General features: G+C 42.1%; 1 protein-coding gene across 1 annotated transcript in view; it reads left to right on the top strand.

Annotated features, from left to right (window-relative positions):
- Positions 1-1050: 1050 nt before the first annotated feature.
- Positions 1051-17793, top strand: part of LOC144162853 (tyrosine-protein phosphatase Lar-like) — a 35960-nt gene continuing 19217 nt past the window's right edge. Inside the window, exons 1-8 of the mRNA XM_077693558.1 lie at positions 1051-1156; positions 1481-1685; positions 2984-3090; positions 6592-6796; positions 9925-10031; positions 12178-12382; positions 13438-13544; positions 15528-15732. Coding sequence (XP_077549684.1) covers positions 1100-1156; positions 1481-1685; positions 2984-3090; positions 6592-6796; positions 9925-10031; positions 12178-12382; positions 13438-13544; positions 15528-15732 — 1198 coding nt within the window. The 5' untranslated portion in view covers positions 1051-1099. The remainder of the gene's footprint in view (positions 1157-1480; positions 1686-2983; positions 3091-6591; positions 6797-9924; positions 10032-12177; positions 12383-13437; positions 13545-15527; positions 15733-17793) is intronic.

Genomic DNA, 17793 nt, shown 5'->3' on the forward strand with positions numbered 1-17793 from the left:
ATGCGATAGTTTTGCCGCGAGGCACGCGCACACGACTGCTTAGCATTTCTCTGTTTTTTTAAATGCAGAGCATTTCAGTAACTCACGATGTCACCCGCGTTGACGTCCGTCGTAGTCCGCACCGTCGTTGTCCCTATATAAAAAAAATACTATCCGGCGCCTGGTTTCGATACCTCGACCCTGCGGGAGGAGCGCAATGTACATGGTACTCTACCCACTGCGCCACAAAGCCGACACAAAATTGGAGGCTACGAACGCGCCTTATATCCTTGACTCATTCAAACTACGTCAAGAAGCTGCCGATACAACGCATTCAATACCACCAACTCCCCAAACACTAAACGTTAACGCAATACACCCACCCCCTATGCGACGCATTTACTCGAGTCCCCCTCGCGGGGAAATGGGCCCAATTTTTAACTACCGGGCGGTCACCGCAATCTTGGCCCACGTGCTTGGCCTATCTCCGTAAGTGGGTATGCTTTGCTTGACGAACGTGCGCAGGGGATGCTGCGCGGTCGTCGCGAGGCATGCCTACACCAGCGCTAGGCATTCTCATGTTTTTTTTAACTGCCGGGCGGTTGCCACCAGGCCCGCGCTCAAGTGGTATTTTTAACTGCGGACACGAAAAATTGGGATTTCTAAACAGCTTCGCTGTTAACAATAAAAAAAACCCAGAAGCACAAACTAAAACTCGAAAACAAATTCTGCAAAAGCCCCAACTGTGTAACACCCTGCATTTGCACAAAAGTGTATGACTTTAAAGTTAACTACTGTAAGCGTTATAACATCCTGAGTAGAGGTACATAATCAAAGGAAAAAAACTATACATCAGTGAACCAGTATACGAATGCTTCTGCGTTAGTAGAGAATTCTGGGAATTTCTGCACATTTTTTTTTCGTCCACCAAGAACCTCATCGTCCATGTATTTCACCATCTTAGCAAAGGAGGCTGACCTAATTATCAAGGTATCCTGACTGGAGTCTGCAGTTCCAAATAAAACGGAGGAATGACAGTAGATTGGTTCTCATCAAATTCGCAATATCAGTTCCAGGAACTCCGGGAAACGTGCAGTCGGAGGAGGTGACTGAAGACAGCATGAGAATACAATGGGATGCGCCGGCCCAAAAGAATGGAGCACTGACCGGATACCTGGTAGGAGGATTTATTTATATGAACTATGCCAGTCAAAATTATGGTGTGTGCGTGAAAAGTTGTCCTCAACTTCGGAACGGAAAGCAAGATGAAAGCAAGCTTGGGAAAGACTAGTAGTCGTCAATGGTAGGAATAGATAATATTATCCGCATTTTCCCTCCCAGAGATGACGAAATTAGTTCAGTGATGAAAGTGCGGACTTTTTGTAAAATCAAAGTACCCTCAATGTCTTCATATTAAACTACTAGTACACTGAAGCCTCCTAGTAGCTGAGTTCCGCTTGTCAATAGCCCCTCAAAAATGTTTCTCTCTCCTTCTCCTAAGGTGAACTCAACTTTAGCCAAGACCTACAATGCTCTACAAAACGAATTATGGCCCACAGTGTCGGTTGTCATCAATTCCTCTGAAGCAACCACCTTTTACCTGACAAACTTGTCTCCGGGCTCCACGTATTTGGTCTGTGTACAGGCCAGCACTAGTGCGGGCGTTGGAGAGGCTATTTGCAAGAACTTCAGCTCAGCGGTTTCCGGTGAGTGTTTGGTCTTTCGCTAGCTTCATTTGGGCTAGGCGTTTTTGTAGGAAACCTGACATATTTCAAGAGAAAAAAAGAAGGTAGGAACAGTACAGGAAAGCCAGGGAGGTTAACCAGGATACTGTCCGGTTGGCTACCCTACTCAGGTTGGAGGGGATATGGGAAATAAAAGAGAAAGAAAGGGCAGCGGTACATATTTAAGGAGAAAGTGCGAGGAAAAAAATTAGGAAAAATACAAGGCGTGAACTATTCAGAGAGACAATGCCAACTGGACACCTGAAGACACTGACGCAAACAAATGTTGGTTGTCAGGATGGAATCTTTACTGTTTGCTTCAGTTTATTCCTCTCAACCTTCAAGTAACTGCTTAAGGTCTGAGAAGAAAAAGTTCAGGATCTACGCATTGCACCATTGATGTTTACAGCTTGTTTAACGCTTCATTCGACTCATCTTACCATAAAAGAAAACCTATAATCTTGTGCCCGGTATTATTTCTTACTGTACTTTGGTTAAAGCACCAGCTTAAATGTCTTATTTGGTTAATATACCCATAAGTCATCTTGCCTTGTGGATGGTTGAATGCTGTGATGCTATAACTGAAGTTAGTCATCGTTTGTGAATTGAAATCCTGAAGAATTTAAGTAAAATGCATTGAACAACTTTCTTAAAATTGTTCCGTTTAAATGTCGTTTACCCAAACACCAACTATATGCCTGAAAAACATTAAAACACTTCTTTGAAGAATATCCTGTTTTGATCAAAATTTTGCTTCAGAAGCATACCGAACGTTTCTTGAATTTAAAACTCAGTTTTGTTTTTGTTAAAAGCAAGCAAATAATTTCTTATGAAGTAGCACAATAATGTGTTAATCTTTCCATTGCTACTCTGGTTGGCGCAACAAAGCCAACTGGCCCGTTAAAAAAGTTGCGGTTCTTCTTTATTTCTTGTTAGCAGCTTGAAGTGAAGCAACTCAAAGAAGGCAGCCAGTCGGTACTGATTCGTGTTTGATTGCGCTAAGAAGTTATAGATGCAACACATACACAAGAAGTTATACATGCAACACATACACAAGACATACACATACACAAGATGCAACACATACACAAGACATACAACATATACACAAGCTCAACGTCTTGCGTTTGCATTTTTGATACATCGACACGCTGTAGGGGCAATGAAAGCTCCATGATTCTTATCAGAAGTGTTGTTTGCGGTGCACTTTCAGCCAAGCCGCTGCAGAGAAAACTTTTAGCATAGAGTAGTTTTTTATAAAAAATGGGTGTCGCTTTTAGTTCCAGGTGCTCCAGAAAAACTGCGATCATCGAAAGAGGCAGAACACAGCCTGGAGATTGAATGGGAGTCCCCGAGTCAGAAGAATGGGGCATTGCGAAGCTACAGGGTTCGAGAATTTGTTTTTGCTTAACCTCGATAAACGCGTGGTTTCACCTTTCACAGCTAATTTTTGCATTTGGTAGTGTTTGTGAAACCCTTCACTTCAATATTCTGGCCTAACCAGCTTAAGCTAAGGAAGGCTGCTTGTGCAGCTACCTAAAAAACCAATGCGATGTCCCTTCTGCTTGCTATAGCAAAACTGACAACGGAAAGAAAATTAGGCGTATAAACCTAAGAAGGCAATGTGCTTAGAACCTTTCTGTGTTTTATTCTCCGGCGTTTATGGTATTGTTAGCAGCAGTTTTACAATGAAAATATTTTCAACAGCGGTGTGAGCATTTTTACTAAAGACACACTAATTTTTATAATAATCATCACCATCATCACCACCCTATCTACGCCCACTTCAGGGCAAAGACCTCTCCCATTAATCTCCAATTACCCAGGTCCTCTGCTAAATGCGACCAATTTATCCCCGCAATCTTCTTGATTTCATCTACCCATCTAACCTTCTGCCGCCCCGTGCAACGCTCGTCTTCTCTAGGGATCCACTCTGTTGCCCTTAATGACCAACGTTTATCTTGCCTTCGCATTACATGTCCTGCCCACGTCCATTTCATCTTCTCAATTTCTACTAATATGTCCTTAACACACGTTTGTTCCCTGACCCACTTGGCTCTTTTCTTGTCCCTTAATGTTACACCCATCAACTTCCGTTCCATTGCTCGCTGAGACGTCCTTAATTTAGGTTGAACCCTCTTAGTGAGCCTCCAAGTTTCTGCCCCGTAGGTGAGCATTTTTATAATGTTCACTCGTTATTACAGTTGATAAATAATACATCATAAATAAGAATTAATTCAGTAAGTTTTTCATTGCTATGACTTACAAGTTTATAGAGCACTTTCACCTATGTTTAACAAATGTATTCAGGCAGTGTTTTCAGTGGGAAGTAATAGAGTAATGCTGGGAGAAGGTATATAGAAGGTTTTCGAGATAGAACTTCAGCATACGGTCATATATTGGGTCGCGCAACTTTGTCTCTACAGTCTGGTGAAACTTGTTTTCTACCCTAAAAACGGTGTTCTCTTTTCAAGATGTTTTATCTAAGCTTTTTGTGTGTGCGGTATGGGTTGAAATATGGCCAATTATTGATGTTAGGGATATTCACGCGAAGAAGTCGCTTATAGTTACAAAAGTGTGATGCTTTGTTCTGGCACCAGAAGGGACGTATTTTTTTACTCCACACGGGCACGCTAAATATAGGCTCCACGACACGTTCTTACATCCACTGCAAAAAACGAAAAATGGTAATTTAACATAATCAATGATATCATAGATTATTCGAAAATTTCGGCTCATAAATGCCCTGATACAACATGACGGACAGCAGATTACGATTTCCACTTTTTTACCCGATATCATAAGCAGCCGAAGCAGTCATAATTAGACACCTCGGTAGCGAAGATTAAGCTGTTCCCTTCGGGAAATATTCAGGGACCTTGACTATGGCATTCTACGATAGTTCTACAAATCTTTTTTTACTTAGTTCAGGACACAAATTTAATGCTGACTGCACTGCCGTTGCAGAAGAGTTGCAAGCTGGGCGAGTTGGAAATGCATCTTGAATTAAACCAGGCGCAAACGTAACAGGACGCAGAAAGGAGTACACAGGACAAGCGCTGGTCTAACAACTGAAAAATTTATTAGGCAGAAAAGAAATATATAGGCAGAAGATACCACACCCCCAAACACCAAAAAACAAACAAAAAGCGCAGAACACTGCGCAAACAAGATGAAACATTCCATGCCAAAATGGAAAAACAAACATGCGCCAAAATCAACTCACGAGCCCCTGAGATACATGATCTCTTTTGCATGAAGATCATGCATGAAGATCATACATGATCTCTTTTCATGCAAAAGAGATCATGTATCTCAGGGGCTCGTGAGTTGATTTTGGCGCATGTTTGTTTTTCCATTTTGGCATGGAATGTTTCATCTTGTTTGCGCAGTGTTCTGCGCTTTTTGTTTGTTTTTTGGTGTTTGGGGGTGTGGTATCTTCTGCCTATATATTTCTTTTCTGCCTAATAAATTTTTCAGTTGTTAGACCAGCGCTTGTCCTGTGTACTCCTTTCTGCGTCCTGTTACGTTTGCGCCTGGTTTAATTCAAGATGCACTGCCGTTGTTTACTTCCAACTGTGGCATCAACTCACAGGCTGTGTCTCGACTGGCTCAACGTGGTGTTTAAAAGTTTGCGGACCTACCTGCTCTATTTTTGTGTAGTTTATACCGTTTATTTTCTGTCTTGCTCCAATTGAGTGGTGATCCCTGGTTTTATTAACTGAGATCGAGAACCCGGAAGAAAAAAATTAGCAGTGGCTTAGCTCGGCTATGCCAGGATATACGTAGCGTCAGCTAAGGTTCAGCAATCCAATTCAATCCAATCCAGTCCAGTCCAGTCCAGTCCAGTCCAGTCCAGTCCAGTCCGCTGCAGTCCAGTCCAGTCCAGTCCGCTGCAGTCCAGTCCAGTCCAATCCAGTCCAGTCCGCTGCAGTCCAGTCGAGTCACTGCTCCCCGCGCATGCGCAGCACGGCTCTTCAGGAGCCACGCGAAACGGCTATCAAGCGGCTCCGGCGCAGCGTCAGACTTGGCTACTGCTCAACGGAGGCGCACAGCTGGGCACGCGCTGGCACAAGTGCATCTGCCACGGCTATGACGTCACTCCTCTGGAATGCTCAGACCGGCGAATGTGCAGACCCAATTCTCTACACAGCCGTACTCCAATTGGATTGGATTTCCATTTCAATCCAATACAATCCAAATTATTTATTTAATCCAATCCAATCCAAATCTAATTGCAATCCAATCCAATCCAATGCTCCTCGCGCTTGCGCAGCACGGCCCTTCATGGTTCACGCGAAGCTGCTCAACCTCGGCCAGTGTAGCTTGCGCTTCAAAATGAATACATTCCAACTTGGAGTGATTGACTGCACAGAGGGAGAACTGCTCTTGGGTGCATTGGAAGAAAAAATCAAAGCCCTTTTCTTAACAGAAAGATGGTTAACATGCGGAGCTCTCTCCGATGCAACTTGAGCCGAAGTAAAAGTCCACAATCCGCTCTTTCAAAGTCCAAAATAAAAACTACAAGTTCTAAAGCCAAAATCCACTTCAACTAAAAAAAAAAAACTCTTAAGCTAACGTCCAACCCCACACCATCAATGGCCAAAGCAAAAGTCCAACCATCCTTAGAGAACCTATTTCATCATCATCGGTAATGATGTGTACCGAAAACTATATTTTGCGTGTTACGAGAGGTCTGTTAGTTGTGCGAAGACACCCATCGTTAAGTTATGTGGCGTATGGTTCGTGTACACTTTGTGAAACCCAATGTGTAAGGTTGGCTTTTCTGCAGTGTGCTGTACTCAACGCCAACGCCATCATTGAGGCATAAAAAGTTTCTCTTGAAAAAGCAACAAAAATTTAGTCCTTTCTCTCTGTTTCTTTGCAGGTGGAGTGGAGCTTGACCGACACACCTAATGACGTGCCAGTTGAAGCACTTTCACCAAAGTCGGTCGTTGTAGATGCCTACGAAAACAACTCCTGTTTATTGCGTGACCTGTATGCGGGTTCAACGTATTTCGTCTGCATTCAGGCCAGCACTGACACTGGCTTTGGAGAAGCCACTTGCGAGGACTTTAGCACAAATGTTGCGGGTAAGTGGTCTGATCTCTTACATTTCAGCTATGCTTGGTGATTCCTTCAAGCAGCCTTGCTCAAAGTTGACGTGAATTAAGACTAGGGTGAACAGAAACAATGAAGCTTGCGTATGCTAAGTCTGCCATTTGCATGCCATTAAACGCTCCCTTGTGTTCTATCGTGATTACAATTTGGTATCGTATAAAGTAGACGGCTTCATGTTCTCCGTGCGCTCGAGTTACTGGTACTTTCTATTTGATGGTATGCCATGCTTTATATTTAGGCTTCGGATCACTGTTTTACAAAATGTTCGAGTTCTGTGTGAGAAAAATGGAAAGATTTTATGGTTCACAAACCCATCTTGTTCCGCCAAAAAAAGAATCCAGGTTCGTAGGTTTCAAGAAGCTTCGTTTTGGAAGAATCTCTTTTCCGCCTAATGACTCAAAATGAAGTGCACTTTCGGATGCGACATAGGGGGCAGGAAAATTTAAATCCAAGTTTTTGAAGCCAGTTATAAAACAGCGTGACTAGTGACTGTGAACTTAATCTAGAAGTAAATACCGACAGATTTCTCAAGTGCGTTTAAAACCCACCTTAGGAGGCTTATTTTTGGCTATGGGTAGCTAACAAGATATTTGATACAAGCCATTCAATTTCACTACCTTTGTTACGTTTTACAAATGTTGAAACATTACATGTTTGTACCATTCCGGAGTTAGTTTCAAGAACTTCCCTGGTATGCTCTAGAGCAAAGCTAATAAAATGTTTTGTGAGCCTATTTTAGATCAACACAGTGAAACGGTGTCATAAGTTTTTGTTGCTGGCGTGTTTCAGGCAGGCGGTACACTTTATTTATTACCGTATGATGTATAGTATTTTTAATTGATACTGGATCGCCCTGCTATGAAGATTAGGCCTGGTTAAAAAGAACTTTTATCAGAAAGGAAAGAAAAAAAAGTTTTTTACCCACTCGTGACCCTGCAACGTGGCTAGAAAAGTACATTTATTTTCTCCTTGTGTTCGTAATGTTACTGTATTTCTTTGTAAATTCATGCCTCTTAGTTGTCCTGTTTTTGTTTTTTTATCCTGGTATTTAGAAGGTGCTTTTCAAAAAAAAGACAGCCTTCTTCGTGGAACGCCAGTTTTAAATTTGATCCTCTGAAAACCTAACCCTCAAAATGAACGCATGCCACTAATTTAACAGGCAAGTTAACGACCGAACATTACGAAATTCAGAGCATAAAGATTGAATGGCTGTCGGCCTGCACAGTGCACGAACTTTATGGCCAATCGAATTTTGGGTTACCGTGGGATGCTTCCCTGGGCTTCTGGATGTTTCCCCTGGTGTGTTCCTGTTTACTCTCATATGAGGAACGTACAGCTGGCAGTGGAGATTCTCAGAAGGGCGGCATTCAGGTCGGAGTTTTCTCTGGCTAATAATGACACAAAATTCTCAACAGTGTTAAGTGCAGTTTGCGCGTCAGAGGCCGCCCTTGTGTCAAGCCGGCTTATTATTGCTCATCCAGTATTGGTTCCCCAGTCGCATCATTTGCGTCAGTAACCTCTGCGACACCGGAAAGCGGTTTGTAGAAGGCTGGCTCTCCCGTTCGACCTTCTCGATTGCCGCTCTCTGAGGAACTCCAATTGCAGCCCTTAGCCCTTTCCTGTGCAAGGTTTGGAGGAGCTTATACTGGTAATATGTAGGGGAAATCAGAGGATGCTGGTGAATAATAAGACTCAAAATCAGTGCTGAGGGTAGCTTTATCCCGAACGCCATGTGATTCTTTCACTTAGCTCCCGCAATCCTCCTCAAAATGTTCCCACGGCAAATAAGAGCCGAAACAGTCGTATCCACCGTCGCCAATACACTCTACAGCACAGGGTGACCCCAAGGAATCGCACGTGAGTGGACTGACGTATAGACAGGCCTCCCAGTGTTTAATTAAGACGAGTGGACTGTCTCCAGTTCCCAGGAAAGATGAGTGTCACGCCGACTGAGGACAGATATATCTGCACGGTATGAACACTCGGTTGAGCCATAACTCCCAATTTTATACGTTTATATTCGGGAAACCAGATGCAGACATCGCCAGCGTACCGAGAAACCTGGCTATTGGTCTTTTTTTAGTGCTCCAGGCAGCCCAGCTATGGCCACATTGAAAAGAATAGGCCACAAAACACGACCCTTGGCTACACCCCTTGGGGCGCTGCTTCAGATGTTCAAGTTAATTCAAAGCTAACGACAATGCAAAATAGTGAAGCCACCTGAACCTATATCCCGTCTTCAGCACTAGTGCTGCACGTTCCTGTATTCGTGATGCTTCCTGCCATTTTCGGTTGGAGTACCAGCCTTGTGCCTTTGTTTCAAAGTAAAGCTCTGCTGCTATTTCCTAATAAAGTATTCTAGCGATCGGCTTAGTATTCGTCCTCATTTCTTATGTTAGGCTGCTTGGGCAGTGCCCCGAGACCGTACAAAAGAACTTGTAGATCCAGAGGCATACCAGAGTGGCTGAGGTGCCTTCAGTTAGCGGTCACTTGATGCAGCGCATCAGAATTTTACTGCGTAAGCATACACCTATAGCCCCAGCCGTGTGACGCCTTACATTCGCACACAAATACGTAATTGACAAAGCCTACACATTTATACGCCATGTTAGTATGAATAAACAATTTGTTGAGGATTATAGAAATTGTTAAATGAATAACAAAAAAAAACTAAACGAAAATGTTCATATGATACTACACGGCACCGTCACAAGATGAAGAAAAAACAGTAACAAACCCAGAAGCACTAACCAAAACTCGAAAAGAAATTGTGCAAGAGCACGAACTGTATAACGCCTTAGATTTTAACAAAAGGGCATGACTTTAAAGTTAACACTTGTAAGGGCTATGAGTAGAGATACATAATCCAAAGAAAGAACTCATAATTCAAAGAACCGATACAGGAATACTTCCGCGTTAGTAGAGAATTTTCGGAATTTTCGCCCATAGATTTTCGCTCACCAAGAACCTCATCGTTCATGTATTTCACAATCTTAACATAGGCTGGCCTAAGTATTAAGGTATCCTGGGGGAGGCCTGTAGTTTTAAATAAAACTGAAGCATGACGGTAGATTGGTTCTCAACAAATTCGCAATATCAGTTCCAGGATCCCCGGAGAACGTGCGATTGGAGGAGGTGACTGAAGACAGCATGAAAATTCAGTGGGATGCTCCGCCCCAAAAGAATGGTGCACTGACCGGATACCTGGTAGGAGGATTTATTTATATTAACTATGCCGGTCAAAATTAATGTGTTTGCGTGAAAACTCGTCCTCGGCCTTGGGATGGAAAGCAAGATTGATCCTGTATATCAGATTTATTTTGGTCTTTCTGACGTCACCCGAATGCTGGCAATTTAGGTCATTGGAGGTGAGAGAGGCGTGCTGGCAATGTGGGCAAAATAGCTCGCAAAAATAATCAAATCCATGAAATTTTGGTCGCAAAGAAATATAATAAAGGAAGAAAAGTAAATGAGTTGCCGATTGAAAAAGTCTGTACGCTCTATAGTGTACCTAATTATTTCTGTGCCTGTGGCAGCTGGTAGCATCTACCGGTAGTGTTTTTAAAACACCCCAACCAAAGCGACCCTACAGTTTAATCAGGCACTGTTTCACTTTGTTCTTCGTGCGAGTAGCTTTGGTACTACTTTAGTAGAACCTGCAGTTGTATCTGAATTGGGTACTTTCTCGGTGTTCGTTGCGGGAGATTAAACAATTCTTCAAAAAATATTAAGGAATAAATACATTAAAAAAACATAACACAGTTATTCATCATCCTAAACGATTTTTTTTTTGCATATACGCCTCAATTTTTTCAGAACAAAGACACTTTTTTTATGAATGAGGCGTTGCGCTGCTGAGCACGAGGTCGCGGGTTCGTTTCCCGGCCGCGGCGGCCGCTTTTCTGATGGAGGCGAAAAGCAAAAACGCCCGTGTGTACGAGATTTCGGCGCACGTTAAAGATCCCCAGGTGGTCAAAATTAATCCGGAGCCCTCCACTACGGCGCGCCTCATCGCCTGCGTTGCGTCGGCGCGTCGGCGCGTTAAACCCTACAATCAAATCAATCAAATCACTTTTTATGAATGAACACATCAGGACGTGTTTGCTGAACATTATTTCACCAGCACGAAAAACTGTTGTTACCTGCGGTATTTATACGTGCGAATTTGATTAATCACATTCCTGAATATCTTACTGATAAAATCTTCTCCTCAAAGACATGGATTTAAACAACTCGTGCTGTTCTCTGTGCGGAAAAACGCTTTAAATAAAGGAGGCAGCTCCTTGCCGTCTACCGTTTTTCGGCACTGAAAAACGAGATTTAAGTCGAGATCTAATATTTTTCAGAGTCCTTCTATAACATTTCCAATCTTGCTCGTTGATTGGCTCTGAGAACATATAGAATATTGAGCTAAAGGTCCACGTCTGTACTGTTCATGCTTCGCCTAGTTGTTACACTGAACGAATACTGCCACTGAGAAACTACAAGTATGTTTCACTGAAATTATTTAGTCATTTTTTGGTTAAAAAAGAGTATAGCTTGCTCGCAGGGAGCAGTGGTAAAGTAGACAAACTTATTTGATATGAAAATTTCGAAATTGAAAAGTGTGTAATAAAAGGGACAGATAGACACATTTCCCCCATTAGCCATTGGAAATGACCAAGGACTGGAATTACCCTTCGCGATGGCTAAGTGGCCAAGGTGTTGTATGACTAAGCCCAAGAACGCCGATTCGATTGGATTGCCGGTCACGACGGCCACTTTTCTGATGGAGGCGAAAAGCGAAAACGACCGTGTGTACAAGACTACTGCGTACTTTAACGATCTCCAGGTGGTCAAGATTAATCCGGAGCCCTCTTTTATGGCACGCCTCATCGCTTGTGAAGTGTCGACGCGTTAAACATTATAATCAATCAACTTAATCAAGAACTAGAATGCGAATGCTAACAGAAGGACTTCGGTGGAGAAAAGAGGCATTTAAGACTTTCAAGACAGTGTGCAGATATGGTGTGTATCTAAAATATATGATGTGTTAGAGCATATCAAGATCTTGCTTCAATGAGTTCAGCAAAATAAAATTTAAAAAATACAGTTGCGGTCTCTCTACAAGAGTATTTTTTTCTAACTCTGGTAAGAAAGTAGCACGCTTGGGAAAGACTAGTAGTCGTGAACGGTGGGAGTCAATTTTATATACGTTTTCGCTCCCAGAGATGGCGAACTTACTCCAGTGAGGAAAGTGCGAACTCTCCCTCAATGTCTTCATATCAAACTACTGGTAAAACTGAAGCCTCTTAGTAACCGAGTTCCACTTGTCAAAAGACTCTCAAAAGTTTTTCTCTGTCCCTCTCCTAAGGTGAACTCAACTTTAGCCAAGACCCACAATGCTCCACAAGACGAATTATGGCCCACAGTTTCGGTTGTCGTAAATTCCTCTGAAGAAACCGCCTTTTACCTGGCAAACTTGTCTCCGGGCTCCACGTACTTGGTCTGTGTACAGGCCAGCACTAGTGCGGGCGTTGGAGAGGCTATTTGCAAGAACTTCAGCACAATCGTTTCCGGTGAGCGTTTGGCCTTTCGCTAGCTTCATTTGGGCGAGGTGTTTTTGTAGGAAACCGGGCATATTTCAAGAAAACTATTCATAGAGACAATGCCAACTGAACACCTGACGGGAATGGCGCTAATTTTTATGGGTTAACAGGATGGAATCTTCACTGTTTGCCTCAGTTTATTCCCGCCAAACCTTCAAGTACTGCTCAAGGTCTGCGAAGAAAAAATTCCGGAACTACGCTTTACGTCATTGATGTTTACAGCTTGTTTCACTCTGCTTCACTCTGCTTATCTTACCATGAAAAAAAAAACCAATACTCTTGTTACTGGTAATATTTCTCACTGTACTTTGCTTAAAGGACCACCATAGACGTCATATTTCGTTAATATTGAGATAAGTCATCTCACCTCGTAAATGGTTGAATGCTTTGATGCTATAACTGAAGTCATCGTTTGTCAATTGAAATTCGGAAGAATTCAAGTAAAAAGCATTCAACAACTTTCTTAAAATTGTTGCATGTAAATGTCGTCTACCCAAACAACGATTTTATGCGTGAAAAACATTAAAACACTTCTCTGAAGGATAACCTGTTTTAGTCAAAATTTTATTTTCAAAGCATACTGAACATTTATTGAACTTCTAAATGAGTTTTTTAATGACCAAGCAAATAATTATTTATGGCGTGGTGCAATAAAGTGTTAGTTTGCATTGCTGCACTGGTCGGCACAACAAAGCCAACTGACCAGCTAAAAAGGTTTCGTTCCTTCTTTAATTCTTGTTAGCAGTTTGAAGTGACGCAACGCTAAGAAAGGAACAAGTTGGTACTAATTCATGTTTGACTGCGCTAAGCATTTACAGAAGACGAAAGTTGCAACACATACACAAGACGACCGCAACGCATTTGAACGTTTGCATTTTCAATACACCAACACGCTATGGTGCTAATAAAAGCTCGATGATTCTAATCAGAAGTGCTGTTTGTATTGCACTTTCAGCCAAGCCGCTGCAGAGATAACTTCTAGCCTCGAGTACTTCCTTATAAAAAAAAATGGTTGTCGCTTTTAGTTCCAGGTGCTCCAGAAAGACTGCGATCATCGAAGGAGGCAGAACACAGCCTGGAGATTCAATGGGACTCCCCGAGCCAAAGGAATGGGGAATTGCGAAGCTACAGGGTTCGAGAATTTGTTTTTGCCTAATCTCGATAAAGGCGTGGTTTCATCCTTCACAGCTAATGTTTGCATTCGGTAGAGTTTATAAAACCCTTCACTTTAATATTCTGGCCTAACCAGCTTAAGTTAAGGCAGGCTGCTTGTGCAGCTACCTAAAAATGAATGCGATGTCCCTTTTGCTTGCTATAGTAAAACCGACGACAGAAAGAAAATAAGGCGTATAAACCTGAGAAGGCATAACGTTCTTAGAACCTTTTTGTGTTGTAATCTCCGGAATTAGTGGTATTGTTAGCAGCAGTGTTACAATCAAAATATTTTTAACAGCAAAATATTTTAACAGAAGTGTGAGTATTTTTACCCAAGACGCGATGATTTTTACAATGTTCACTCGTTAGTTGATCAATAATACATCATGATCAATAGTTAATTCAGTTTTTGATTGCTATGAATTGCAAGTTTATAGAACACTTTCACCTTTCTTTAAAAAATGCACTCAAGCAGTGTTTTCAGTGGAAAGTAATAGAGTAATGCTGGGAGAAGGTATATAGAAGGTTTTCTATATAAAACTTCAGCATAAGGTCATATGTTGGGTCGCGCAACATTGTCTCTACAGTCTGGTGAGAGTTGTTTTCTACCGGAGAAACGATATTTTCTTTTCAAGTTGATGTTTTATTTAGGCTTTTTGTGTGTGGAGTACGGGGGGTTAAAATATGGTCCGTTATTGATGGTAGGAATATTCACGTAAGAAAATAGTTTATATTTACATAAGTGTGATGCTTTGTTCTGTAAGCAAACTATTTTCTTAGTCCGCTCGCGTAGGCTAACTATAGGCTCCACGACACATTCTTACATGCACTGCGAAAACCACAAAAACGAAGTCGGTTAACATATAATATCAGGGTTTGTTTGCAAATTTCATTTTATAAACTCCTTGATGCAAGATGACGGACAGCAGATGGCGGTTTCAACATGTTTATCCTAAGCAGCCGAAGCGGTCATAATTAGACAAGTTGGTTGTGAAGACTGAGCTGTTCACTTCGGGAAATATTGAGGCAACTTGACTGTGGCATTTGACGATAGTTCTACAAATATTTTTCACTTAGCCCAGGCCACAAAATGACTGCCCAGCCATTGTTTCGTTCGAACTGTAACATCAACGGCACAAGTTGTGTCTCGACTAGCTCTACGTGGTGTTTATGTTTGTGGACCTGCCTGCTCTATTTTTTATACTTAGGCCATTTCTTTTCTATCTTTCTCCAATTGAGTGGGGATACTTCACTTCGTGGTGGGAAAAGCGCTACGACTACGAGGACAAGCAAGTACACGGGACGTCGTAGCCCTTTTCCAACATAAACATTTACCAACAAGCTCAGCGCGCAGTTCTTTTAAGATAGTTCACTTGGTTAATTGAGATTGAGGACCCGGAATAAAAATGAATAAATTCCAACTTGGAGTGATCAATTGCACAGAGGGAGAACTGCTGTTGGGTGCATTGGAAGAAAAAATCAAAGCCCTTTTCTTAACAGAAGGATGGTTAACATGCGGAGCTCTCTCCGATGCAACCTGAGTCGAAGTGAAAATCCAAAATCCACTCTTTTAAAATCCAAAATCCCGACTGCTAGTTCTAAAGCCACAATCCACTTCAACTCAACCGAAATCCAACGCTAACGTCCAACCCGACACCATCAAAGCCCGAAGCAAAAGTCTAACCCAGTTTAGAGAATCTACTTCATCATCACCATTATCGGTAATGGTGTGTACAGAAAAAACTATATTTCACGTTTTACGACAGGTCCGTTAGTCGTGCGAAGACAACCACTCATAAGTTATGTGGTGTATGGTTGGTGTACCATTTGTAAAACTATTGTGTAAGGTTGGCTTTCCTGCAGTGTGTTGTACTCAACTTCAACGCCATCATTGAGGCATAGAAAGTTTCTCTTGAAAAAGCAACAGAAAATTTAGTCATTTCTTTCCGTTTCTTTGCAGGTGAACTCGACCTTGACCCACACATTTAACGACCTCCCAGTTGAAGCACTTTCACCAAAGTCGGTTGTTGTAGATGCCTACGAAAACACTTCTTGTGTTTTGCGCGACCTGTCTGCGGGTTCAACGTATTTGGTCTGCATTCAGGCCAGCACTGACACTGGCTTTGGAAAAGCCACGTGCGAAAACTTTAGCACAAATATTGCGGGTAAGTGGTCTGCTCTCTCACATTTCAGCTATGCTTGGGGATTCCTGCAAGCAGCCTCGCTCAAAGTTGATGTGAATTAGGACTAGGGTGAACAGAAACAATGAGGCTTGCTTATGCTAAGACCACCATTTGTATGACATTAAAGGCTCCCCTGTGTTTTACCGTGATTACAATTTGTTATAGTATAAAGAAGGCTTTATGGCCTCCGTGCGCTCGAGGTATTTGTACCTTCTATTTGATGGCATGCCATGCTTTATATTTACTCTTCAGATTACTGTTTTACAAAATGTTCGAACACTGTGTGGGTGAAATAGAAAGATTTTATGGTTGACGTACCAATGTTGTTCCGCCAAAAAACGAAGCCAGGTTCGTAGGTTTCAAGAAACTTCATTTTGGACGAATCTCTTTTCCACCTAATGAGTCAAAATGAAGTACACTTTCGGAGGCACCCTAGTGAGGCAGTAAAATTTAAAAACAAAGTATTCGATCCAGGTATAAAACAGCGCGACTGCCGACTGTGAGCTAAACCTGGAAGTAAATACTGACAGGTTGATCAAGTGCGTTAAAAACGCACCTTAGGAGGCTTAATTTGGCTGATACAAGCAATTGCATTTCACTACCTTTGTTACGCTTTACTAATGCTGAAGCATTAGATGTTTGTACCATTCCGTAGTTAGTTTCAATAACTTCTCTGGTAGGCTGTAAAGCAAGGCGAATAAAATGTTTTGTAAGCCAATTTTAGCTCAACATAGTGAAACTATTTCATAAGCTTTTGGTGCTGGCGTTTTTCGGGGAGGCGGTACACTTTATTTATTACGATATGATGGATAGTATTTTTCATTGATACTGCAGCGCACTGCAATGGAGATTAGGTCTGGGTAAAAAGAATTTTAGTCAGAAAGCAAAAAAAGAGGAAGTTTTCTATCCACTTGTGACAGTGGAAAGTGGCTAGAAAAGTACAATAATTTTCTGCTTGTGTTCGTAATTTTATCGTATTTCTTTGCAAATTTATGAGTCTAAGTTGTCCTGTTTTTTTTTTTTGCTCCGGGTATTTTGAAGGGGCTTTTTTAAAAACGACAGCCTGCTTCGTCGAACGTCACTTTCAAAGTTGATCCTCTGAATACCTAACGCTCAAAATGAACGCATTCCAGTAATGCAACAGGCAAGTTAATGACCGAATATTACGGAATTCAGAGCATAAAGATTGAATGGCTGAGCTTTTTGGGCAATCGAATCTTTTGTTAACGTGGGATACACTCAATGCCTAGCTCAAACGTTATTGGGCAACATTTGCGTACATTCCAAAAATATCCTGACATACCTTCACAGCTTTCTCAGCGAACAGGGTCACGTTGGGAAAAAAGTATCCAAGCTTTTTAAACTGGGTTAAGTTCCACTGGTAGTTTTATGTCACTAAAATATAGCGGGTGTCTAGATCGTGTTAGAGAAAACCAAAAAGGTAATGCATTGCTGGCTGTGTGGTCGACACTTTTATTGAGCTTTGTGTATGGCAGCCAACTGGAAAAAATAACGCCTCTCTTCGCATAAGAATGGACGCTGATGCCAGGTTAAGAAAAAAATGGTCACAATCCCGCCTTGCGAAAATGGATTTCCAGCGAAGCTGTTCTAAACGATTACACATGTTCCTGGTGGTCTCGCCGGGCTTTGTCGCTTGTTCATGGCTTCTCTGGCAGCAAATGCTGGGTCCTGCCTAACCTGACACGTGTACTCACCCTCTAATGACGTCAACGCCCATTTTAGACAGCAGCTGCAAATCTAATCTTTACCATGAACACATGGGAAGGAGCGTCCATTATTCACAGGCGCCTTATCATCCATCACGCGGTTTAATGGTTTTTACAGGCATATTGAGCTTCGTGCTATATGCCTGTTTAGCCTTACGCATTCGCTGGAAGTCCTGCCTGTGTTTTGTTTTGTTTACTGCACGAAATGTTTATAGCAACGAGAGGCTAACAGCTTCGCTGCAAAACGTAATTGAATAAAAAACGTTATTGCATAGCCTCTGTAACATTGTTTCGTGGCGTTGTTGGAGGTGTATAC

The sequence above is a fragment of the Haemaphysalis longicornis genome, unplaced genomic scaffold (assembly GCF_048455015.1).
Source record: "Haemaphysalis longicornis isolate Haplotype H1 unplaced genomic scaffold, Haemaphysalis longicornis Haplotype H1 scaffold_12, whole genome shotgun sequence".
In the NCBI taxonomy this organism is placed as follows: domain Eukaryota; kingdom Metazoa; phylum Arthropoda; class Arachnida; order Ixodida; family Ixodidae; genus Haemaphysalis; species Haemaphysalis longicornis.